A 26,656-nucleotide genomic window follows, 5' to 3' on the forward strand; every position below is an offset into this window, starting at 1 on the left:
GTTTAGCCCCAGTTACAATGGAGCAGACCCCAGGGATCTGTTCTCTCTGTTGAGTCACTTGCTCCCTGAGCTCTCAGCAAGCCATTCTGAGCCACCATCCTTGTGGCATGTACCCACTCACATGAGTATATGCTGTTGGTCTGTGGCCAGATTAAAGCATTGGTAGGCAACTTGTAAATTCATCTCTGCCTCTGCTGCCTACAGCCATCTGATGAGACACCTAGTCCTCAAGAGATCCCTAGAATACAGAGCCTGGCTGAAGGCAGGGAGAATTAAACGTTCTTAAATTGTTACCCACAAATGTGTCCTAGCTGGTCTGGAGTTGGCCCAAGTGCTTTATTCATAAGTCTTTTTTCAAGGTGTTGGCAGGGATTCCCTCAGGAACATATTTCTCTGTAACTCTCTTCTCTTTTCCAGGTTGTTGGCCACAAAATTGAATCAAAAATTGGCAGCACAGACATGAAGTCTTAAGATAGTTAATGATTTTTTTTTAACGTTAAAGAATTGATTTCTGTTACAGAATGATTAGCAGAAAATTACTTATCTATCCAGCAGCCAAAGTTTTCTTTATTTTAGATCAAGTTTCTGGACTGTTGAACTGTTGGGAAAAGTGAAATAAACAATGTTCAAGAGCTACTGCAAATTTAAAAATATTTCCAAAAGGAAATAGACTGCTGCATCTTGGGGACAGAAGGGACATGGACTCTTTTCCTGTTCTTTGGGCACTAGACAAATTAATTTTGATTAACTCAGCAATCTATCCAAAATACTTTCCTTGTCAACTTTTTAGTCCATGGGAAATTGGTTAGAAGTTACTGTGTTTGGGGATTTTTTTTTCCACATCAGAAAAACCTTTAATTCTTTGCTTAGTATTTTAATAAGTTTCCATCCAGCAATTATAGAACTGTAATCAGCATATATAAATGTATAATATTTGTCAAAAACTGCTGTCTTTTTATGTTCATAGGAAAGGGTTTTTTTCTTATACTTTCAAATTTTCCACAGTTGTGCTTTTTTAGGCTAAAATTTGGCAGTTAGATTATTTCCCTCCCACAGGTTTTATGTAGACCAAAGCCTGATCTGTCTGCTAATTATCTGTCTTTTACCCCCTCAGTCTCCTTTAGATTAATAAGAAAAGCCTGTTAAGTTCACCTAGGCACCTTAGCAGTGGTAGGGGGGTGTCTGCTGTGTTATGTGCTTCAGTGTTCTCAGGTGCGGAGAAATACTGCATTTTCACTGTGCTTTAACACGACTCTTGATTAATTAAACGGATTCTGTTTTTTCTTTACCCTGGGCTTCAATATGTCTCTCTGTCATTAGGATTTTCTTACCTTTTATGATCTTTTCAAAAGGCTAGTTTCACTTGAACATCAGGATATATTTTTATCCTTTCCTGTTTCATCTACCTGCCACTGTTAGTTTCAGATACAGCTAAGGTTTTCAGCTTGAATGTAGTACCTTGAACTTTTTCAGGTTACCTGTTGTTTGGAGGTTATAGTAGCTACACAGTCTTCTGTAAAAGAAGTTAATCCTGTTCCTTGGGAAGTCAATGCTTTTAAGCATTTCTAAACTCCCAGGTTAAGCTTTGTCATGAGTAATCTGTAGCTGTTTGTTCAGTATTTTGGCAGAGCTTTAACCCTGGGGCATTGGTAAGTAGTGTCCTCTAGGCTTTGGATTGTCTGGACATAAATATAGTTCTGGGATTTTGTTTTATTTGCTTTGCTTTAAATCTCAGAGATTGTCTCCTTTTCTCTGCCCTACTGACTGCTCATTTAGATTCAGTGGGACCTTCTTGACGTCAGGGTTGTGATTCACATTGGATGGTGATGTACTTCAAAGGCTTCTGCTAAGAATGGGCTGTATTTTTGCTCTTACCTTGAAATTGAACTCTTCTCAAATTAAAACTGCTTGGCTTTATGCCATTATACCAGCATCTCAACTTGATTTCTTAGTACGTTACTCATTTTCAAGGCTGTTTGCAGTTCTGTTCTCTGTGATTCCCAAAACACACAGTGGAAGAGAGGCTATTCAAGACATGGTTTTGCACAGGTCAATTTTGTGACTTTGGTTTTTTTGTTTTAAGCATTTCTGAACCCCACTTCCCAACTTCTATTGTAAATTGAACAGGTGTAATTTTCCAACTTAGAAATCAAGATTTCCATTTATTCCATACAGTTTGATGTTAGTTGGTTTGCCTTGCTTTTTCACCTGGCCAAACTCATATTTTAGTGTTCCCTCTATTCCTTGACTGACAGCTTGTCCTGGATCACTTTATTCTCCATTGGCTTTTACAAGGCACTGAAAGTACAATCTGGAAGAGACCCACAACATTTACCTAACTACATAATAGTTTATTACCAAATAGTTTGTTTTATTGAGGCAGAAATATTAGCTTCATTAGCCTATTTTCCTGGAAAGTAAAGAGTCTTTTCTGTTTGGTTCTGCAGTAAGGAAAACCCAGACTTTCAGAAAGATGGGGAAGAAGAAAGAAGTTGAGTGTATAGTTTGATTGATTTGCTTTTGGGTTTGGTCTGGGTTGGTGTTTTTCCCTAAAGGAAGCAAGAGAAGAGCTCAATTAAAAGGAAATACATGTGGTTGCAGATATGTATCTTCATGGTGGTGAATGGAGAAAAGTAGTTGTGTGGCCTCATTTTTAAGAGCCTGCTAAAGGGTTTAAAAATCTGGGTTGAGTAATTTTCTGTAGTCTGTTCTGCAGTTGATATTTTAAAGTTTTTCTTTTACCTGCTTGCTGGTAAATGTGCATTCTAGAATGACAAGAGCTATCATACTCGATTGTTATGAAGTTAAATTATTGGAGCATCAACACAGTGGGTGGGATAAAACCATATTCCAAATTGAAAGAAACAGTTACTTAAGGACTTCAAGGATTGCATTGCAGTGCTGTTAAACAGTAGTTTCTATACCTGGAGTGGTTACTATGCTAAAAGTCTGGTTTGATACCTTTAAAGGAATCTTGATGAAAAAACAGATAAGGGAGTGAGGGCAAAAAAAACCCCTGCTTTCCAGGCTGCTTTTCCTGCTATTGAAAATGTGTACACTGCCTCTTGGTGTCCTTTTTTGCCCCTTGCTCTTTTAGCTGGATATTAGCTAGAATTACTGTTCTAAAGGATGCTCCTGCCATTGGGGAAGACTACGTGGCACCCATATTATCAACCTTAATGTGAAGTTTTCCTAAAAATATGCTGCACAGAACTCTCATACTGTGTGTTTTACCATAAAATCTGAGTGCCTACTAGGAGCACATCAGGAAATTCAATTTACATTTGGGCTATTGTTAAACTGTCTTTTTCTATTCAACAGATAGGTCTCTGTGTTGAAGTATTTTGCTTGGGCATTAAAAGCTATATGCATATAAATGCATTAAAGAAACCAGACCAAACCAGTTTGGCTTTCACTTATGTGAAAGGTGGTTTGTGCTGGCCTTGAATTCAGGAGAAGGGGGCCTCAATCTAATCTGGAGAGTTGTTCTAAGAAGAATCTGGCTTCTGCATAATGAACTTTATCTTCATTGTAGAAAGCTGACAATGTGTGAAGCTGTTGATCTTTCTTCATTTCAAAGCTGTAATTGATGGTCAGATAATAAGAGTCAATTCAGGGAAAATAAGAGAGTCAAAGATAAATACTGAGTTGTGGAGCTTGATTCCATATTTAGTGGAAAAGAAAAATAGTCTGATATGTCAATCCTTTGTGTTTGGATCTGCGATGCTGTTCTGTGTAGTCTACCAGTGTTCAAGATAGAGATTGTAGTACAAGAGTATCACAAAAGATGCAGTTTTAGAAGGTGAATAATTGCAGCTGCAACTCTCTGCTAAACCTTTTCTCCTAAAATATCAATTTTATTGAGGCCTGAGCAAGTACTTGATTAAACAAGCAGATCATTTGCAAGTATTCATGTATTTGGGGGTGTAGAGCCTTGAGATGCAAGTGTAGCTGCACTTCACTGTTTTTTAGTCACTGGTAATGAAGTGTTCTAACTACCATGGAGAATCCTATGTGGCTTTACATCTCTGTAAGATCTTTGGGAAGGTAGAGTACTGTAGAATAGATTATACCAAGTGCCATGAAAAAGCTTTCAGTATGCTTCTCTGACTAAGAACTTTGAGTTTTGACATACCCCATTGCTTAAGAAATTCTCAGAGGGATTTGGAGTTCTTCTAAAAAAAAATTCCTGCTAAAAATGTCCTTTTCAGGACGAGGTATCTGTATATATTATATTAGTTTTTAGAGAAGAGGCTGTCTATCAGTCTGCTGAAATAATGTGGTGGATACCACCATTCCCCAAAAATACGAAAGTGCGAAAATGTTAATGGTAATTAAAAAATGGTAATTAAAAAAAATCAAAAAAAACTATCAGAAGAAGCATTCAGAATCTGTAGTGGTTACAAGAAGTAAAGGAATATAGTTTTTTAGGACTCTTTCATGAATTTCTGGTGGGCCTCCAGGTGTTCTTTGGAAGATAGTACAAGTATGAATGGTATTAGGGGTAGCAATGCCAGCCTTTCCTTCAGCATCATGGTAAATATGCTCTAAGTACTTGTGTAATGTTGTTGGATGTCCCTTGAGTTGGTGAGTTGGCCTTCAGGTGTAGGAAGGTGTAGGACATTAGTTAAAATAAGAAGTCTGGGTATTTTTTCAGGACTGTAAGTCTTGTTGGTAGCAAGGTATTCTGTGAGCAGGAGAATTTATAAAGTCTAATGCTTAAAAAAAGTTATATGTCCCTTAAATTTAATATGTAATTTTTATAATTTTTTTTAAAATTGTCCCTCACATGAAATGCTTTAAAACTGTCAGTACCTTTAAAAGTAAGTAACCTGTGTTGAGAACTGAAGGTGCAAAGCTGCTTATTCTTGATAAAACAGCTGTGTGTTTGGATGTGGACGGTGTATTTAAAATACAACATGTATGAGGAAGGCAGTTCTTGGGATCCTTCCTGGGATTTCTCTCTGTGGGAATCAGGTTTGAATCCAGCTTTTCTGTCTTGTCCTTTAAATCACAAAGACAGCAGAGTGCATGTTGCTTTTCGGTTTTGAATATTTAACAACAACAAAACCCACACCAAAATAAACCCCCCTAACATAGTAGCAAAAAAACACTTCAGGAAATAGTGAAGAGAATGCAGTGCCTTCATTAGTGTGTATAGGCTCCAAAATTTGAGCAGAAAAAGGAAGGATTATATTTTATCTGTGCTGTGGATTGCCCTTGGCATGCTACATCACCATTCTGACCAGTGAGTTAACCCAGGGGTACTGATCTCTTTAGTGCATTAGTATCTAGACACAGTATGTGAGACCTGGCAGTGCTTCAGATGAGCCTTAGCTATCCACAGTGATTGTTGCTTTCCCACATTTCATAGAATAAACAATGTAAGGTATGGTAGTATCTGTTTGTGTAATGTACACGTGGTTTTGTAATGGCTGGAGTTATATCAGTAATTTTAAGTGATCACTGAACTTCTGCGGGCAGTGACTATCAAATAGGCTAATAAATCAAAATATTGTTAGACCTGCTTATTAAATGGTTTACTTTGCTAAACTAAAATGCTTTTTTTCATAGTGGCATACACTTACAAACTTCTACTTTTATAAAGCAAAATAGTAATAATTTAAACTTTTCTGACAAATCTGTTGTGATTAATTCCTTATGCTTTTTCAGAGCAATACTTTCCCATTAAGGATTAGGGATTATATCCATACATACTGGGGAAGATATGCTGAGCATAAAAAAAATATCCTTACTGCACAATCCGTTAATGTAAGAAATATTTTTTATGCATATGAGAAGTGTTCAGTTTGTTATAGAAACTCTTGAAAGCAGTACACAAGCACAATTTAGGGAGCAAGAGTTTAAAGAGGATTCCTGATTGTTCTGCACTCAGCATACATGTACATGCAAACAGTTTTAAAGCCAGGGAGTTTACAATCCAAAGGATGTAGAAATTGGAGAAATTTTTACTAGGCAAGTTCAGTAGCAGAGTTACAACTGCAGAGAAGCCAGCTGCAGTTTTAAACTCTGTAATTCCCCTGCGTTGTTGGAAAAGAGTCCTCCAGCTCTATGTGTGGCTGTGTTTGGGTGTAGTAACAAAATGTGGAGTGTCCAACCTACCACTCACGGTTTGATTTTCCAAAAGAAGACTCTGCCACAAACACTTTTCCCAAATGTTTCCTTCCCAGCTGTTTGTCTTGGTGTGATTTTCTTCCATTGGAGGAGGTCTGTTACCAGTTCTGGTGGTAAAGGAGCACTGACACCTCCCTTGCTTGCAACTTGAATTAGCCAAATAGCAGAAGCAGTGCTTTCCCTACCAGAGGGGTTAGCTCTATGGCCAGGAGTGGCCAAAATGTCAGAAAGATCTGTCTAGGGCTTGAATGCTGAAGGTTTTGAGATACTCAAGAGTCCCATAAAGAACATGTCTTTTGACTTATTAATAGCAAAGGAAAAGCTGCATTGATGGTTTGGTTAGTATGTTAAGCTGATGGGTAGAGGTTTATAGCAGTAAATTGTAAATTAGTTTTCACAAAAACAGAATTTCAAAAGCTTTTTTCATGGCACCGTTCTTTGCTAAACTGCTGTGTTGTCCCACGGGACTGAAAAGCACCAACTTGTTGTGTCTTAGTTGGAAAAAATGGAGGCTATTTTACTATGTGGTACTTGAAGGATGTGCTATTACAATAGTGCATTAAGAGTTCGACATGAAATAGCTTATTTAAAATAAAGCAACTGAAATGTTTCCAATTGAAGATAAACTGAATGTTCAAGTAGTTGAAAAGATAAAAATACAGAATGCAGTTTGTGTAAATACGAAAGACTTATTTGTCTACATCATCTTTCAGACTCATTAAACAGCCATAAGTGATTTAAATACAAATTAGGAAGCTGCACATCATGTTGCAGCCTACTCATGTAGGCTGAGCTCATCAGAAACTCCTTTTGTTCCTCCATTTCCTTCCACCTTACTTTCCCTGCAGATGCCAGCAGCACTGCTTTACTCCATTTACAGCGCTCTGTTGAAGCCATCACCTCTGCAAGGGTCTCTGTTATTCTTGGCTCCTTTTTCATTGCTGATCCTGCTCCTTTTCTCTCTGACCTTTGGACCTCCATGTAACACTGCATTCCTGTGCATGAGTTGAGGACTGCGATCTACCTTCTGATTTTCCATTTTTTCCCCTATAGTTGCTTCTTGTTGATCTTTGACATTGCTAATCTAACATTTAAATAATGCAGAAAACAAGAGCATTGCAGAATGTATTGCAGAATTGGGAGGTTTTATGCTGGAAAATACTTTGTTCCTGTCAGCTAGTTTTTAATCTATAAATAATTGCTGGGTTGGCGTATTGCATACTGCAGGCTCTATGTCTCTTACATGCCTCAAACAGGTTCTCGTTTTCAACCAGAATTGACAAGGCTATTCTGATACGCAGAACTTGCCGCAAAATTTTTGTAATTCCTTGAGTGCTTTGGTTATTAGGTAACAGATGGTGTGTCATTGTCAAGTTGAGGGTACAAATCCTTCGTTTGCATAGGCCAGTGGTATGTTTGGCTTGTTTGTGAAGTGTTCCACTGCAAATATTAGGAAATGTAATGAATTTATATATGTATTTTTTTAGGAGCAATGGATGAACTTCATAGCCTGGACCCAAGAAGACAAGAATTGTTAGAGGCAAGATTCACAGGAGTAGTAAGTGGCAGCACTGGGAGTACTGGAAGTTGCAGTGTTGGAGCTAAAGTAAGTCCCAAGAGCTGTCATTCAGATCTGCCATCTTTGAAATACTTGTTTATCTCACACCATCTCATTTTCATATTGTCAGTGTCATTTATTTGTAAAAGCATTGGGTTGGAAGAGGCTCTCAGAAAAATCCCTGTTTGCCTCTTATTTTGCTTTGAGATAGGATTGTTTATCCTGAACCTTTCTGTGATATGGATGTTGAATTGTTCTTAAAAACACTGAAGAATAAGCTTATACAGGCTCGTTTGTGGCTTTGCTGTAGTGCACATGTGGTCAGAGATGGAAGATTTTCCCTTATTTAGGTGGAGTTGTCCCTGCTGCAGATGACCATCTACTTATAGAGTCTACTGTGACATCTGTTTTAATATTAAACTTGTTTTGAAGATTAATACATATAGATAAATTATTTCAACATTTCCAGACATCTATTTCTCTTACTTTCATTGTAAAATTCCTGTCCTTTAGTATCTAAACCATAATGCAACACTTTAGGAAGAACCTTATGAACACTGAATAATTACCTTCCATATGTTATATATTTCCTTTCAGTTAATACATCTGCAAAAGAATTCTTTGTTGCATATTCTGTTCAAGTTACTAACTTCAGCTTCCAAGACTGATTTCTGCAATACTGTTGCCTAGCCAGAAGTACTCCATTTTGTATTTGTGTGTTGGAATGTTCTCCATCAAGTATACTACTTTATAGGCTGATATTAAAAACGTGTCATACTAATTTCTAAGCACATCTCCCTCATGACTAAATTACTTCTGAATTCTGTTTCCTAACTGTTTGCAGTGTTCTCATGTTTTAAGTGCTTGTAGTATTTTGGCTTCCTATGCTGTATTTTAGTTACCAGTATAGATTACTGAACCAAGTAGTTCCTGATAGAAGACATTGATGAAATTTCTGAAGACATGTCATGTATTGATGGCTATGAACAAACTACACAGAACTGAAATTATTATGTAGTGATCTTGCATCATAATTTGCTTTGGAGAGTGACATGAAGGTAACTGTTACAAAGCTGTAAAAAGTTGATGAACTTGTTACTACCATTTAAACCAAGAAGTGAGTAAGATGGTCAGGGAAGAAATGAGGTTGGATTGACACAGTGACATTGATGCCCTGTCTAATTGTCTTCTCATTATAATTGCAAAATTGTATATTTGCCGTATCTTATGCTTAAAATTAGAAAGAGACAAACACAATGTTTGTGGCCCATTTTGTTTATTTATTCCTTGGGTTCTTTAGTACTGCTTACTCCCCTAATTAATTAACTCATTTTAATAGCTCAGGTGGTTGCTCATAATTCACATTACTAGTTATTCTTTTTTATTACTAGATCAGTACTTCTAACGTCATTGAACTTTTGCTTTTTGATACAGCTGTTTTGGTCCATTGCTTTGTTGCAAATTTTCCCTCATAATCTGTCTGCTGCTGTATGTGTAATACATTTTTTTCTAAAGGCATTATCGAGTTTCTTGGGGTTCCTCTTCTTTAAAATTTGATTCCCTGTGAGTCACTGCTTACCATTTCCATAAATCTATTGGAAGTCTTTTTCTTGTTGTCTGTTGTTCAGCTGATTTCAGCTGTTAGCCAAATTGCATTCCACTTTCACATTCTCAGTTTGTTCATCCAAGTTAGCCAGAAAAAGAAATTTGAAATAACTAATTTCCATTTTCACTCTGCCATGGAAAAAATACATTTCTTGTCCCTGGTGCGTTCCAAGATTTGTATCTCATCCAGTTGGTTTCCAAATGGATATCTAGGTGGTGTTTTTTTAATACTAACAAATGCTTTGATAAATGTTTGCAGAAGATACTGTTACCACTGTTTCTTATAGATGCAGATCCTCCTCTAAGACACTGTTGTTCTTACCTTCTAGTCCTGTGATTTGTTACACTATCAGTAAAACCACAATTACATCATTTTTGTTTGTATTTCTTTTGTTTGTGACCATTCAGTGTATCCATGCAGATAATGTGTAGTAGCTGATCTGGGCTGTGTCTGGAAAAAAATGCTTTTTAAAAAATATAGTCTGTAGTCTTGGTGGGGGATGTTCGGACAGGCTTATCTGATTCCTATTGAAAAAACTGATACAACATTTTTATCTGATGTGCAGACATAACTGGGAAAATATGAAGTATAAATGCAATATCCATTGCTCTGCCTTCACTTTGAAGGCCAAAATGAGAAAACTTCTTTGTGTACAATCCCAAATCCCCATGTTCCAGATTCTAATTTTCCTAAACTAGCAAGACAGTACAGAGCTTGCAACTTTAATACTTACTTTTTAAAATATTCTGGGTCATTATATTCTTCTAGTAATTAAATTAAAATGGACTCTTATTTATTGGGAATACTCTTTTGAAAGGCTATCCTTACCATATATGTTGTTGAAGAGTTTTGGAATTTCTAGGGGGAAAAAAGCCCATCATGTTCAAGCTCTTTCAGGAATAACTACATACAGACATTTCTGTACTGGAGACTGCCCTGGGGTTGAAAACACACATGAACATTTTGTGTGTTTAACTAGCATTTCTCTGGACATTGTAATTCAGAGATTATCTAGTTATTTAGATGTCACAGATGAGTACTGTCCTGCAAACTGATACTGGGCTGGAATTTAATGCTCAGAAGCAAACTGCCTTGGAACTATTTCACTTCAAAGTATTTGTTCTGCCTTCTTATATAGAAGAGACCAGTCCATCAGTATAAGGGTTTTGGTGGGTTTTTTTAATAAAAAGACTCTCAGCTGATGATGACTCATTAAAATGTCCTCGTGACATGCTGTGTTCAAAAGATCTCTGAATAAATCAGCCTGAGTAAATTTCTAAAAAAATACTGTAATTTGGGACTGTATCACTACTTGGGTTTATTGTTGTTGTTGTTGTTTTTTCTTCCCTCAAGACTGTAAATTTATTGTGTTGGGGAAAATTTGTTTTAAGAATTTAGGATAATACTGTCAATAGGTTTTCATTTTCTCCAAGACAGACTAGACTATTGCAAAGATTATTTTTTTAAGTCTATTTAATGACAGAAAATTAAAGCCTCTTTTAATTAACACCTCTTTTTCTTAAAAAATTGAATAATTCTAGTAGTCTCTAGAACTTTCTCCAGTGGTTTTGAATATGCTAGGGTTTCACTTGGCTCAAAAGCAATGGAAATTCAGAATTTACTGTGCCCTGTCAGAATATCCACCTGTCAAACTTCTTACCCCCTTTCCAGTCACAAGTGCTCTGTAGTTAATTTTTCCATGAGAGCATGAAATGACTGTTACTGGTTGTAACTCTAAGTGGTAACAGTGGATTATGTTTTATAATTCTGTGTATAATGTTGAGTATTTTATTTGTCTTGGTAGGCCTCAACAAATAACGAGAGTTCAAATCACAGCTTTGGAAGCTTGGGATCTTTAAGTGATAAAGAATCAGAGGTAAGTGTATGGGGCAGATTCATTATTACCTCAGAATTTTAATGCTAACAAGTAATTTATTTTTATTCTACTTTGATGCCTTATTTTGTATAGAAGCTTTTAAAGTGCAATGCAGACTACTCAGATAGGTAGGAAAGAGCATGAATTACTGTAAGACACTGTATCTTGGAAGGGGAGCCGTGACTGGAAGAAGTGAGTTTCTTTGGATTTTTGGTCATGAAACTAGCTGCTTCTGCTTCTCCGCTATCTATGTAGTCATGGCCTGAGGATTCATACAGCTTTTGGAGCTGAAAATGTTTATATAGTTTGCAGTCTTTTGTTTCATAAGTAATAAGTGTTTCATCAGCACAGATAGCTTTGACTGATCTTTGGATGAATCCTGGAAAATACTCTAGAAACTAGTTTACAGTGTTTTCTTTCCAAATATGGATTTATGCCAAGGACAGACATCCTTGTAGACATCGTCTTTATTTGTAACAGCTGCAGTTGTCGCTGCATATTTTCTTACCTAAATCCAGTTTGTAATCCAAGAAAAGGATTCATGCTTTTATTAGGTTTAAATGTGCAGAGCTCAGACTTCCCTTGAGTAGAATGTTTTCCTCTTAATGATGAGCATTGATATAGTTACAGTAATACTACAGCTCTTAGACTGTACCTATTTCGGGGTCGGTGAGTCCCTCTGACAGTTTTGCCTCTGTGTGTCACAGATTGTGTAGATAAGATTATATCCTTTGTAACCAAGAGTGGATTTCTGGCCTAGGCTAGACCCTGTGTGACAGTGTGTCATGCTGGAGAGATGGTTATTTGGAATGTACTGTTGGTGTTATTTTCACTTCAGAGCTTTACGTTGGGACCTAATTGTTCATTTGCTCAGTCACTGCAAGATGCTTTTTTACTGGGCTGTCAGCAAGTGAATTTAATTGGTTCCCAAAGCTGATACCTTACAAATAAAAGTTCTGTATGTGTGATTTGTTTTTCTTGTTGAAAACAGCTCTGCTATGTTTTCTTTCCCCTCACCTCTCCCAGCTGGATTATGCATCCAACTGCATAGACTATTTTCTTAACCAGAAGATTCTATCTGCCTGTTGTTTTTATTCATGGCTTTTCCTAGAAATACTCTGGGCAGTGATGCAGTTCTGATGTAGGTGTGGGAATGGAAATGTGCTGCAGTAGCCTGAAAGTTATGATGCATTTATTGCAATTCCTTGACAGAAAACCATGTCTATGAGTAGTTGAGTGATCTCAGAACACTGACTAGATGTATAATAAGTTTTCGGTGTAGAAAAATGTTATTTTACAGTTCTGTACATGAGATACAGAGACAAAGCTTTTCCAAGGCATGTGAGTTTGAAAGTCTCAGCACAGTGTTTTATGCTTCCGAGTAAGGATAATATTTTGTCTTCTAAATATTCTAAGACTTGTATTCTTAAATAGAAACAGACATCTTCTTCAAGAACGTCCCTGCACAGAAGTCCACTATGCTCCATTGCACAGTGAAAGATGAGTCTTAATGACATTGAGTAGTGAAATACACTTTCTTGATTCTTCTTCAGAAGTTGTTAGTTGTATTCACTCTATTATAATTGTAATAGCAAGTATGTTAATAAATTTTAACAGTTCTTAAAATTACATCCAGTTACTTGTATGCTAAAGTACCATAAAAAGTAAGCTGTAGATCTTAGTACTGCAAACAGGTTGTGGAATTGCTTTGTTGTGTTGGTTTTGTTTGTTTTCATAGCATGACCTTGAAGGTTTCATAGTAACAGTGATGGTAGTATGGAAATCAGACTTGCTCACTGGGGAGGCAGTGCCATCATTTGACGTTGAAAGAGCACTGTTGTATTACAGTAGGTCTTGGGAGAAAAAAAAAAGTAGTTATGCAAATCTCAGAATCATTGAAATTAATTTCTAGCAAGAGTGTCAATTTCTGATCAAACCCTGATGATGCATTCATGTCATTACTCTGTGCTTTCATCATGAAGTGGCACATTAAATCTGTGAATGTGAAGGGAGGACTCAGGGGAAGCACAGTGAAATTGAAGGGAAAACTAGGATCAAGACCAAGATGTATGAGGCTCTGCTAGTATGCCAAACTGTATATGGCTTTAATATAACTTTACAATCTAGCACTGGGTAACCTTAAAAGTACTTTGTCTTGCTTATGAAATAGTAAGATTTTAATCTAATTCTTGGCTATATGTAAATACTTTGGCAGCTACAGAAAGTAGCTTCAGTCTTCATTTATCAGGGACATACTCCCCAGCCCCATTAGTCTTCAGTTTCTTGTAATTCATAGGACTCCATTCATTAGGAAGGATTTTGGAGTACATTTTCTAGTGATTGATGTGTGCTGTACATTATCATGCGAATTTTGTGCTTAGAAAAGGGGAACATGACCTTGTTGAGTAACCTCATTAATAACCTCATTAGTGTGCTAGTACTTTCTGGTTTGGAAGGTTAAATTAAACACTGAAAGAAATCAGAAGAGCTTAAGGAAATAGACATTTATGAATTACTTGAGTTTTAAAACTAAAACCTCTTTAAATGGCTGGCTTTACAAGCCACAGCAGCTGGAAACTAGTTTTGGTGGGGGAAATCTTGCATGTTTTGTCATTAATTAGGTTTTAAACCTTTTTCTTGATATGGTAAGTAAAAATTACTACATTAGAATGTAACTGCAGAATTGAAAGCTGGAAAACAAGAATAACATGAAAATGCCTGTTTAAGTAGTTTCAATTTAGTTTGTGGAAAGGTAGTTTAATGTTATCTATTTACCTGGCAATAATTCCAAATTATTAAAGTTAAATTTCTAAGCTATGCTTTCTGCTTTTAGAATCAATAGTCTTGAGGTAACTCCATTTCCAGGAGTCAGTGTTGCATACATTGCTAATGTATGATAGCACTGTAGAGGATGCAGATGTCAGTTGGATGAGTTTATTTAAAATAAAATATATTTAATTTAAACTTAATTTACAGCCTGAAAATACAACATTTACGGTTCCAAAGATATCTTTATGAGGCTACACACAGAGTCAAAACACATAAAAAATACATGGTGTATGTAAGGAAGACCTTTCTTGTCCTGCTGATTCTTTTATAGACTAATAATTTTCTGGGGATCACAGGTAGATTAAAGTGGTTCTTGCCAACATAAATACTCTTGGGTATTTGTAGTAAATTCATGTTTGAGCATATCCACATGAAGATTTTGGAATTGAAAGGTCCTTGAAATGATTTGCTGATGGTTGAAATTGGAATGTTGATATAATTTGCTGTGTTAAGAAAGCATACTTGGAGCACCAAATGACAGATACAATAAAATGAGAAAATGATGGTATCATGAGAGAATGAAGCATGTTGTCACTGATCTCAAATTTAAGGACCTGAACTATTAAGGACGTTTGGTTTACTGGTAAAATAGTTCCTGTAAGGTCTCCTGTGCTTTCTCCAGCTATGTATGAGGCACCATGAAGAATACACACACACAGAGCTGCAATATGCTGAACAAGAGCAGCTTTTATTATTTAAATTGGGGAGACTCACTGGTTTGAATCCTCAGATCAAAGAGGAGCAGATATAATTTAGAGATGCTTCTGATCACAGCCCTTTCTTGTTATCTGTGTTGTACATGGTGATTGTAATTTCCAGGCGACTGTATAGAAAAAAATTATTCCAGAAATATTAACAGATCTGTATTTTTTCACTTACCATTGATACTTTCTTTTCCTTGAGACAAAAGTAGATGGGGAGGACGACACTTTCTAAGTGGATAAATAGTAACATTTTGAGCAATTTTTGCTCTCTACTTTTTTCTCTTCTTTCTTTTTAATTCTCAGCAGATTCTAGAAATCTATACAGTTTTTATTAGTTTGGAAAGATGTTGTACACTTATGAAAAAGTGTAACATTATTGCCTTCCTATTGAAGTACTGGAACTTTGTGTTTACGCTACAGGAGTGTGTAGAAAACACCATCAAGAATCAGATTATTTCACTTAAGTATTAAGCTTTAAAACATGTGCACTAAAATACAGAGATCTTGGTAAAATATAAACATAAATGAAACAAAACTGTGTGTTCATAAACCCTGGAATGAATGAAAAGGTGTAATTGCTTAAAAATTAATATGTGAAATTGCCTTTTGGGAAATAATTTAAGAATTACTTCTCACTTTCTTAAATACCTCTTCTAGCTTGTACCTGATTGACCAAAGATCATATTATCTAATTTAACTACCATCTGAAATTGCATCCCTGCTGAATTGTGAAATCATGTTTTATGGATGAGGATTTAAATTTATTTCATAATAATACAGCAATAATACAAATAAATAGAGCCTATGTTGCATCATGTTCTTTTTGTTGTTTGTAGACTCCAGAGAAGAAACAGTCAGAACCTTCCAGAGGAAGAAAAAGAAAAGCAGACACTCAGAGTGAAAGCAGCCAAGGTAAATTAAAATGCAAATTGACTAGGTAGTGATTGCATGTAATACAGTTTTGACTGTTAGCCTTAAAAATTCTGTGTTTTCACTTACGTAAGATGGCTGTTATGTTTTGGATTGTAAGTTATGTATTCTTGTCACCCTCCCATTTGTCACTGGAAGGGATGGGCAAGTAAAACATGAATGGGACTGGTAATTACCCAAAAGAATCATTAGCTACTGCACGTGTAACTCACAGCTATGATACAACTCTCTAATATTTTTAAGAATTAGAGCAACTCTTCTCGTGCAAAACACTTTGTGGTTTGAATTTCTTTTCAGTAGATAAGGGGAAAAGAGGATTACTGATTACAATATCTGATGCTTGTTTTACAGGTATATATAAGAACTTAATTTTATTCTTCCTTTTTTGTGGAAGATTGTAGTAGTTTAGAGGGGTGGGGAAATAATGATGAGACTGATTTCTAATTTACTATTTACAAAGTTTAGGTTTTGTCATTCCTCTCTTTTGTGTGACTTTTGGGCAAGAACTGGTGGAATTTTAACCTCAAGACAAAAATTCATCAGAAGGGGAGTTGAAATAGTTCTGATAACATCTGTTGCAGCTTTATTTTTCATTCTAACAGAGCTAGAAAATGTCAATTCAGATATAAAGCAATGGGTTCCATATCTGGTAGTCTTCATGATGCAGCATGCTATTAGTAGAATAATCATGTTGTTTGATTAAAATTAATTTCTTCCTAAGTTTTTCTTTGTAGACACCTGCTTTTTCAAAGAACCTGAATGAATTTTCCTATTTTCATTGTTCTAGTAGCTTATCCTTCCTCTTACTAATGAGTGTCTAAATTAGAGATGATGGAAATTTTTGGGCCTTTTCAATATAGAAAACATGATTATAATATCACAATTTTACTGTCAGCAGCAGTAAAACTAAGTAGTCTGCACTGCAATATTCTCAAATAGCTGGCCTAAGAAACTGCAGCCTCTTGGAGTGGTACAGTACAGTTGAAGCACAGCAAAAAACTCCTGTTGTATTGGAAAAAAGAAACAGGAAATCAGTCTCTTGTATGTTGCATACCCAGGGTATTGACTATGTAATATGCAAATTAATCCATAAATGTTGAAGAAAAAGATTGTTTAGAACATAGACGTAATTGGAGGGTGGTATAAATCAGTGTAAATCTATTCATAATTGGCTGTGCCAAAATAATTTCACATACTTCTTCAGTGCAGAGCTCTGTAACATGACATCAAATAGATACTTCTATACTGAAGAGGAATGCAGTCTGTCTTTTATCTGCATGAAAGCAAATTTGATAAAGTGATATATGAGAACTAAGCATGAGGACAGAAATCACTAGCAGAATCACAGGGTAGGTAAAGAATTGGCTGGAGGGGAATAGCAGCAATATATGCACTGACTGGGTAACTACTGGAGAAGTTGGCTGTGTGCTGTTCTAGGTCTTGGAATTATTTCATCTAAATTTTTCTGTTAAAAGTCTTAACACAAAAAGGGCTGCCAAATGTTTCTGGTTTTTTATGTTATTCTTAGTGACACAGCATTATGCAGCAGTGTCAGTACAGAGCTATATTGAACTAGAGAGAATTCATCAGGGCTGAAACAACAGAAAAGCTTGAAAATCTTTGCTAAAAAATGGAAATCAAATTTATGGATCTACGAGTAATGATCTCCTAATATATTGCAAAAATTTCTTTCTATAAAATAAAAAGCTTTGAACAATAGTCCATTTCCAGGCTGTTTCCTAACAGGTTGTCTGAGTTCTACAGGAGAAAAGCCCAGTCTTAAGATTTATTGGTCATCTTAGGGCCAAACAGAAGAAAACAATTGTGCATTGGATAAGATATAGGTGCAATCTCTGGAATGCCAGAGTATGAGTCAGGTCCTCCTGTTGAAGAAATAAAATTCCTGTTAGTTCTCCTGAAGTCTCAATCCATTTAAGATAAATTCTAATCTCAATCTCTGGTGTTTTATTTCCCTAGTTAACACTGTGAGTTACCCAATTCATAGTCAGGTTAAGAGGACTGAAAATACTTGTCATTCTCTATGCCCTCACTGTTACTGGCACCTAGGAAAATCCTTGGACAGAGTATTTGGGCATAATAACTCACCTGGAGTATATAATGTTAGTAGATGTGGTCAGTTTGATACTTTGAGGTAGTCCTTGAAAAGGAGAGGGATTTAGAGCTGAAGCTTTGATTTGTAGGATGAGAGGTGAGTTTTGTGTTATCTTTAAGAAGTCTAGGGTTTCTGTAAAGTCTACTCTAAACTGGTTTAGGAATTGTGGGTGACTTAATATCTCATTTCTCAATGAATGAAATACGCAAATCCCTTGGTTTTGGCAATCCCTTATTACCTATAAAGGGACATCACATATTACCACATCAAAGAAAAGCAATTAACAGGTGTTAAGGTTTATACTAAAGGTAAAAATGTAAGACACCTCCACAAGTAATTTATTTAACCAATTCTAATGTATTACTGTATTTATTGCAGGAAAGAATATTGGGGGACGTGGTCACAAAATTAGTGACTATTTTGAGGTAAGATTTTGAAAATTTGAAAAATTTACTTTGATTTTAAAATTTTCTTCTAAAATATCTTTTTAGCTTTTTTGGATGCTACAGCATTTTTGGTTGTAATGGACAGACCTCTTGAAGTTACTTTTTTTTTTCTTTATGTAACCTGAGTATTAAGTCTTGAAGTAGAGATGCAGTCATCTCTTGTTGGAGCCTTAACTAAAATACAAAAACCACTATCTTTCGCACTGTTTTTTAAACAGCTAAAGATTGCACTGATAAAAATAATACAATCTGATTTACAAATTCTGTGTACAGACAAGCTGTAGAATGTACTGTGTACATTCAGGAGATGTGTAATGTCTTTTGAGAAGATTGACTAATTGGAGGTCTGTGTGTGCTCTACAGTACCAAGGTGGAAACGGCTCGAGCCCAGTGCGAGGCGTGCCTCCTGCAATCCGCTCTCCTCAGAACTCACATTCCGCTCCTTCTTCTGTAAGTCTGGCAACTTCCTAACTGCTGGAGGTAGTTTGATAGCCTAAAAATAGCAAAATTGGAAATAAGCTGTGTTCAAGGGTGGAGTTTTCAAAGGAACGAGTCCTGGGAAACAATTTGTTCTTGCAACAGGAAAAAATAAATCAAATAAAGTATTAAAACTAAATTTTTCTATTAACACTGGGTCATTTTTTCTTAAAGGTCTTTTTAAATACAATATAGTTATGTAAAATATTGAATAAATGTTAAAATGTTGTGACAACGTCTGTTCATAGGCCTCACACAAAAAAGGGAAGTTTTTTTGTTACTTATGTTGAAACTTGGACCTCTAGCTTGGGGCTTTGAAAGCTCCAGTTTTGATAAATTGTAATCTTTTTCAATAATTGATACCTAATCTGCCTCTAAAATTCTCTTTGGTTTTGCTAATTCATTTTTTTCCTTCTCATAAGCACAATTATAGTGCTCAGCATACCAACGTGCTAAATGGCTAAACAAATTTGGCCAGTTACAGAAAAGATTTGTTTTCTCTGAAGGTAGACCTCAGCTTTTATCCCATGTGCTTTTAACTTCAGGCATCCTCTTGGTCTTGCCAACAATATGGTAATACAGATTTTGGAATTCAGTTTGGAAAAGGTCTCATTCACACAAACTAGGTTCATTAACAGGATTTGCTTTCAGATTTGCACTAGCTTCCCCTCTCAGGTTCTCCCATGAGAACGAAAGATCCCAAAAATAACTCACATTATTTTTGAGTTGTGAAAACTCAGAATCAGAAAAATAAGTCTTTGTAAGACTAAAATCACCTCATGTCAGTCTTGTATTGTCTTAAATCTTCCAGTCTGTTTCCCAAAAGTGACAATCTTAGTTTTCTCAGAGAATATATTGCATCCTTCCTGAACTGCAAGTGGTATGTAACACCATACTGATAGCTCTCAATGCAGTGCTCCAAGTAGTAGCTTATGTACAAAAATACCTTGTTTCTTTGAGGTGTTCCTGCCAGGAGTTGTACCAAGCCTATGTGTATAATTGAAAACTACAGCTGTATCTAAAATACTTTGCTTTCATGCCTTTCAGGTTCGACAGAATAGTCCTTCTCCTACTTCATTAGCTTTCGGGGACCACCCTCTCACACAACCAAAGCAGTTATCTATTAAAATTACTCAGGTAACTTTTTGAGTAGATCACTTCAGATTGCAGAAAAAAAAAAAAAAAGTAGTTATTTTTATTTCTTTGTCTTTTAACTTCTTATAAACTCTTGAAGACTTTCAAAAACTTTGCTTTTTAAAATTGCCAAAGCATTTTTTAGTTAAGTTCAGCGGCTTGTAATTTAAATGTCTCTGGTGAGTTTTGTATTCTGCACTTGCTCAGCTCCCAGCATGGCACTTCATGATTACACAGGTGACCATGGCATTGGTAGGCTTTTGCTCAAGATTTTAGCTGTTTTGTGATTTTAGAAGTAGAAGCTGCTTTTTCAGGCAGTATTTGAATTGACAGCTGCCATTGTCATACTGCATTTAAAATCAGACATTGAAGAAGAAGAATTAGATGGGTGAGATGGCAGTCAAAATGATCAACACAATTCTGACATGGCTTTTAAAAACTGAAATCAACTGTTTCGTTCTCTCTGCCTTTCTGATGTGATCTGTTCTTTCACATTAGTCAGAAAACGGTTGCTTCACCTGTTGACCAATACAGAGAAATTAATTAGTTGGTGTTTACATTCTTGCCTCGTTTTTTATGCTTTTTTATGAACAGTAACTTCTCAGTTGGTGATGAAATCTTTTAATACTGTTAATGGTTTGTCCCAACTGTTCACAGTTGTCCTCATGAAGAGAGAAAGTGATTTTGAATAAGAACCTTTAATGACACTTCCAAACACTGAAAATAAGATTTTTCTGGTCTTGTTGACTGTTTTAAAGTAGTTTATTTCTCTGCCTAACAAGAATAGAAAGAATAATGCTGTAGTTGTAAAAAGAAAGGATAAATATGTAAAAATGTTCTTTCTAGACTGATCTCACAATGCTGAAATTAGCTGCACTAGAAAGTAATAAAAATCAAGACTTGGAAAAGAAAGAAGGTCGTATAGATGACTTACTCAGGGTAAGTGTTGGACATAAGTAAAGGTATTCATTCAGAACAGCAGACTGAATAGGAGGACAATTTCTTAGATTTTTAAACAATCACTTAAATAAAAAGCTATAACAAGTTGTAACTTTTTAAAATGTTTTTCTTAAATCTAAGAAGTCTATATAATGAAATGTACTTTTTTTAGCTTCTGCTACAACTTGTTAATGATTAAATATGTTTCTAGACTTCTGAAGGTGCAAAGACAGCTGATGCCATTTGCAGGCAGTTGATTAATTCCTTAAATTCATACTATAATTCACCTAACGGGTGAGGTTTGGGGTTTTTTTTGGTTCTAATTGTGAATAGCCATTATCTGTGGAACAACTTGGCATTTTCAGAATGGAGGTGATTGTGACAGAAATAAATACAGGCAATGAGTAACTGCTTTCAATAAGAAAACTATACTCTGACACCTAATTTCAGAAAAAAAATCTTAATGTTTATGCTCTTGTAGGAAACACTGGAGAAGGGATATACAGAAATATGAAATATGAAACAAACCTGTATTTCACAATTTGTAGTCTGTTTAGTGTTTGTATGTGTACATACATATGTACAATACATAAAAATATTACCCCATGCAATGATGTGCTATGAAATTGTATATGTAGATTGTTTTAACACATGTTCAGCAGTATGGGGTAGACAAGTCTAAATTATTTTAAATTTTTTAAAAAATCAAAATAATATTGTTGTGGGATTTTTAAGGTAGTAAGTTAAATATAATTGGATCACAGGGCATTTGTTAAATTTCCTATGTAGATCATTGAAACTTTTATAATTGTGAAATTTTTGCTTTCTTTTAAATTGAAGATGTTAGGATTCACATGACTTGAGAATCGTATGTAGAGATCTCATGCTAAAGTTTTCCAGTTTGAATGTAAGTGGAGCCCTCAGTGGAAAGCTGAACATGAGAATGGTACAGAGTTGTTATATATTCTCATTACGCTGAATGCTCTGTTGTACAGAATGCAGGACAATGTAAAGGAAATAAAAAAGAATCAAGGCAACCTTCTATAGATAGGGATATATCTGTGAAATTAAATTTTTATTTAGATAAATAGGTGTGTTTATGCATGTATGTTCCTTACTTTAGTTATGTGAAATAAGATACATTTATTTTCTGTGACAGCTGAATTAAAACCAGTATTTCAATATATCTCTTCATATTTTGTATATATTTATTAGGCTAATTGTGATCTTAGAAGACAAATAGATGAACAACAAAAACTACTTGAAAAATACAAAGAAAGGTTAAACAAATGTATTTCAATGAGCAAGAAGCTTCTAATTGAAAAGGTAAGTTTACTGCTCTTAAAATCTTCATAATAAAAGCTGGGAGATTGCTGTAAAGCTCCATTATGATTCCTTCATTTTATCTTCAACTTTGTCACTTGAGATTGAAACTTTGTATCCATGGTCTCTATCTGGCAATATTTTTATGAACCTGAATAAGCTAAATAAAACATTTAACCTTTTTCAGATTGTGGAAAATGTACCTTTTTTAATTTAAGGATTTACCCATCGTAAATAATTCAAAATAGCAAATAATGAAGGTTATTAATTTAATATGTGGCATATTTTCTGGAAAAATTGTAAGATCACAGTGGATAAAAGAATTTTTGAACATAATCTGTTGTGAAGAGGAGATGGATAGTGTCTCTTTGTGAGACACTTAAGTGGTACAGTAGTTTTTGATGTCAAATGATAAAGTGCCGTGTTAACTCAGAATTAATGGAAAAAAGGAAATGAAGATGACTGCCTATTAATGAAATAATCACTTTTTAAAAATTTCACGCCAATTATATTTAAACTAGTAGCAGTTTATTAGAGCACAAGGATGCCTTGTTTCTCTCCCTCTTCTTTAAAATAGCCTATTTTTAAAAAATCTTAAAAAGTTAATAGCAAATCATGTTATTAGAAATTAAGGTACAAAAAAGTTTATAAACAGCCCCAGTGCCTTCCCTAGTGCTGGCTGCTGGATCCTGCTGTCATACACAATGGCACAAAGCAAGCCATTGGAGGATTCAGGAGAGGTTTCTCACTAGCATGTCATAAATAAATTATTGCAGATCTTTTGAAGTTCCAGCATGAGGGGAATGCAGGGAAGGCATCAGATCTGTTTGGCATGATAGTGTGTACCTTCAGCCTGAGAATACCACAAGGGATGTTTCCTGTGGAAGGCTCTTCTTCAGTCTAGAAGTCTGTTTGTGAGAAGAGCCTTAACTCTGACAACTTCTCAGTTTTTGTGTGTGTGATTTTGGGCCATAGACATTTGTTATGAAGGAAGTATTTGTAGCAATCAAAGAGGTTTTCTTGCATTAGGTGTTCATAGTGCTCTTTCTTTGAGGGAGAGCAGGCAGGCTTGGTTGGTTGTCACATCCCAAGGATGCTTGTGGAAGCGGTGCTGGTTCTAGGAGCATCTGCTTCTGTCACTGCAAGTGAATATCTGAGTGCAGTTAAGCCTGCCCACAGTGCATTGCCACACAGAGGTCCCTGCCCCAGGTCACTTGGTACCAGTACTAACATGGATGCTCTGTCAAGGAAGTTTCCAGGCCAAGTATAGGAAGTGCTTTCTTTATGATATCTGAGTTGGTTCATTTGTTGTAGTAGATATGTACAGATAGAATCTTAATTATATCCTTTATGATGCTGATACTCTAATAAAGTGCTTTTTTAATGATGAAGAGCAGCAAACTTTATAGGGAAACGGAGCCAAACTCGGGGGGGTTTTGGTGCATAAATTGTCCTCTAGTACTGGTTCTGGCAACTGCAGATGCTTGAGTTCTGTAGAAATTAGAATAAATAGGGTAAATACTGCAATATATTTTTGTTGACTCCTCTTACTCCTGCCTTAAAGGGCTGTTGGAGAAGAAAAAAACCCTGAGTGTTTTATTGACTTTTTGAACACTTTAGTGTTACTAAATATGAAATTTTTTTTGTTGTTGTTTTCTTAGAGCACACAGGAGAAGCTGGCAAGCAGAGAGAAGAGCATGCAAGACAGATTACGCCTGGGGCATTTTACAACAGTTCGTCATGGTGCTTCATTTACTGAACAGTGGACAGATGGCTTTGCATTTCAAAATCTTGTGAAGTTAGTCAATGCTAAGTTCTTAAAGTTCTCACTAATTATTACTTCCCTCTAGTGGACTTTTTTATTACTAATGTTCTAGGAATGAAGCAGCTTTTCATATGTTGTATTTTGCTTTGCCTTTTGAACTGGGAATAGAGTAAAGAAGTCCATTAATCAATTGAGGGAATGCTAAGGTTGTGTGTCTTCAAAAAACAGTTTGGTTCCACTTTGTTTTAATTATCTTTAGAAAAGCATCTAGTAAATAGGCAGCACACAGTTATTCAACTCAGCTGATAGAATTATAAAGGTGAATCAGAGATTTCTCAGGAAGCTAACCAGGTATCGCTGGTGGTCATTGGGACAGATGAGGTCTGAGAAGTTCTCACTGGTCACGTAGGTGCTACCTGCACATCCTCATGGCAGCAGCTTTTTCTGGCATCCAGCTCCTTAGAGCTGTGAAGGATCAGTGACAGATCTGGCAGCCTCAGATAGGGTTTAGTGCTAGTGGATGGGGGAGATCAACCACCTGGAAAAGAGCTGCCATAGCAGGTATTTCAGCAGAGATGGGGCCAAGGAAAAGGGCTCTGCAAGACCCTCAGAGATGGTCTGGTAAAATAATTATGCAGTGTTTCCAAATGAGTTCTTTGGTAATGAGTCTGATTGATTTGAGATACAGATAGATTTATAGATAGAAGAATACATATATTTTAAGAAGTAATTCACCAAGAGTTTTGTTTTTGAAGGGCAATATTTAGTCTTAGCATTATTGGATTGCCTGGGGCACTGTTTTTCTAAACAGTGTTAAAAACAGTCTGTAGATGTGTTTTGCATAAAAGCTGTAATTGTTTGCCATACAACCAAACTGGTGATTTATTTGGGAATGGCCAGATCAAATTCGGTGTTTGGCCTGTAAAAATCAGGTGCTCTCTATTGATGCTGTCAGGGAGTGGTTTTGATTGTATAAAATAAGATGTCTACCAGACCAGCTCAGATAGATTTTTTTTTTTATTATTTTTCTAGTGCAGAAGTCATGCATAACACTTTCAAAAACAAAGCAAAAAAACCACAACAAAAACCCCCCAAAACAACAACAAAACACAAACAACCCCCCTGAAACCATCATATATTTAAAAAGTAAATTGTGCCATAACTTTAGCAAAATTTTTCCACTTGATGAACACTGGTGTTCATTCTCCTAGGAAACATTTTCACATGTTCAGTAAGTTTTTTAAAATTTCTAAATGCCTTATCAGTTAAAAAGATAGTTCTTGAAAAAATGCAAATTGATGAAACTTTAATAAAGCTTTTTTTGGGGTTTACAGGCAGCAAGAGTGGGTGAATCAACAAAGGGAAGACATTGAAAGGCAGAGAAAGCTCCTGGCCAAGCGAAAGCCTCCAACTACAAATAATTCTCAGGCACCATCTGCCAATTCTGAACCCAAGCAGAGGAAAAATAAAGCTGTGAATGGGGCAGAAAACGATCCCTTTGTTAGACCCAATTTACCACAGCTGTAAGTTTAACATTTCAATCAGTCTTTTACATAAATTCTGAGATATTGTCTGTGTGTGTTCTATTCAAATAACAGCATAAAAAGACACTCGGTATATTCAGCAGCTATATTCTCACCAAGGACTTGCTGATGCTAGGGAAATTTGCACCACTGTCTATGAAGTTGTTGTACAATTGCACTGTCTATGGAGTTGTTGTACAATTTATTTTTGGTAAAGTCACCAGAGAAGGGCCCCTTCTGGGGATAGGCAGTGTTCCTTATCCTGGCTTCCTAGTCTTCTAATGTCACTGACACCGATTGAACTTTCCTTTCTCATATCTTTTAGTTGGAGATTATTGTTTTCCATATAACAGTATCTAGCTGACAAAAAAAAAATCTTTTTTCAGCCTTCGGTATGTGAAGACATGTCTTACAACAACTGGAAATATCTTTTCTCTCCTTCTGAATGCCACATCCTGACACCAACTGTCAGAAGTTACTGATCGCATTTCATGTATTGACAGTGTTGTAATTTTTTGTCATTGAAACTTAAAAATTGAAAGTTCTTAAAGAACTCTGTTTTTTCTGGGGACATTTTTTCCTGCAGACAAAAAGGGTATATAATTCAAGGCACACAAAGATGTGTTCTTGACATGTCATTTGAATATTTTATGAAATTGCTGCTTCAAGGTATTGGTTACTGCCCTTTAGGCTAAGATGCTGCAGCTGATAGTCTATCTGTTCCTAGTTTATTTTTAAGTAAAAAGTAAATAAATAGGCTTTAAAAGAGTAGTAAATTAATCTATGCTACTTTGCAGAAGTAAGCTACCTGTATTAAGCATAGTCACTTGCCACCTCTCACATGTGCAGGCAGTAATTTATACCTGGGGGATGGAGGGTATATAAATTGCTCTGGTTAGATCTGCTAAATAAATAAATTTGGACAATCCCTTTGAAGACAGCTGCCTGTGTTTTGCATAATGCATCATTCTTAAAATTCACATTGTGAAGTTGTTTTACTGTGAGAAAAATACCATGAAAATACAGTAGTAAGACTGACAATGTAAGCAAATCTTGGTTAGCATTATTTGTGTTCTGGTAGAGAGCTGAAGAGTCACTGCTCATTGTGACTTTTTAGTAGTGCTTGGTGCCTGTGTTTCTTAGACCATAATTAACACTTCAGAATAGTACAGTAAATATTGCTGTTGTGTTAAAAATACGTTGCTATGTGTTTGAAAGTAATCCCTCCTGTTATTAAAAGTAACATTTAAGTAATGGAAAAGACATTAAAATTTACAGAAATTTTTATTTGCTAACTT

At 35.7% G+C, this 26,656-nt stretch overlaps 1 protein-coding gene across 2 annotated transcripts in view; it reads left to right on the forward strand.

Moving 5' to 3' along the window:
- The window catches only part of TLK1 (tousled like kinase 1), a 67,348-nt gene that overhangs the window by 18,326 nt on the left and 22,366 nt on the right, over positions 1-26,656 (forward strand). For both annotated transcript variants that reach the window (XM_039724142.1, XM_039724056.1), the window contains exons 2-11: positions 7,623-7,741; positions 11,104-11,175; positions 15,545-15,620; positions 18,130-18,176; positions 18,561-18,647; positions 19,722-19,811; positions 20,655-20,747; positions 21,963-22,073; positions 23,732-23,868; positions 25,170-25,358. In XM_039724142.1, coding sequence (XP_039580076.1) covers positions 7,628-7,741; positions 11,104-11,175; positions 15,545-15,620; positions 18,130-18,176; positions 18,561-18,647; positions 19,722-19,811; positions 20,655-20,747; positions 21,963-22,073; positions 23,732-23,868; positions 25,170-25,358 — 1,016 coding nt within the window. In that variant the 5' untranslated portion in view covers positions 7,623-7,627. The remainder of the gene's footprint in view (positions 1-7,622; positions 7,742-11,103; positions 11,176-15,544; positions 15,621-18,129; positions 18,177-18,560; positions 18,648-19,721; positions 19,812-20,654; positions 20,748-21,962; positions 22,074-23,731; positions 23,869-25,169; positions 25,359-26,656) is intronic.

The sequence above is a fragment of the Passer montanus genome, unplaced genomic scaffold (genome assembly GCF_014805655.1).
Source record: "Passer montanus isolate IOZ18808 unplaced genomic scaffold, ASM1480565v1 scaffold1, whole genome shotgun sequence".
In the NCBI taxonomy this organism is placed as follows: domain Eukaryota; kingdom Metazoa; phylum Chordata; class Aves; order Passeriformes; family Passeridae; genus Passer; species Passer montanus.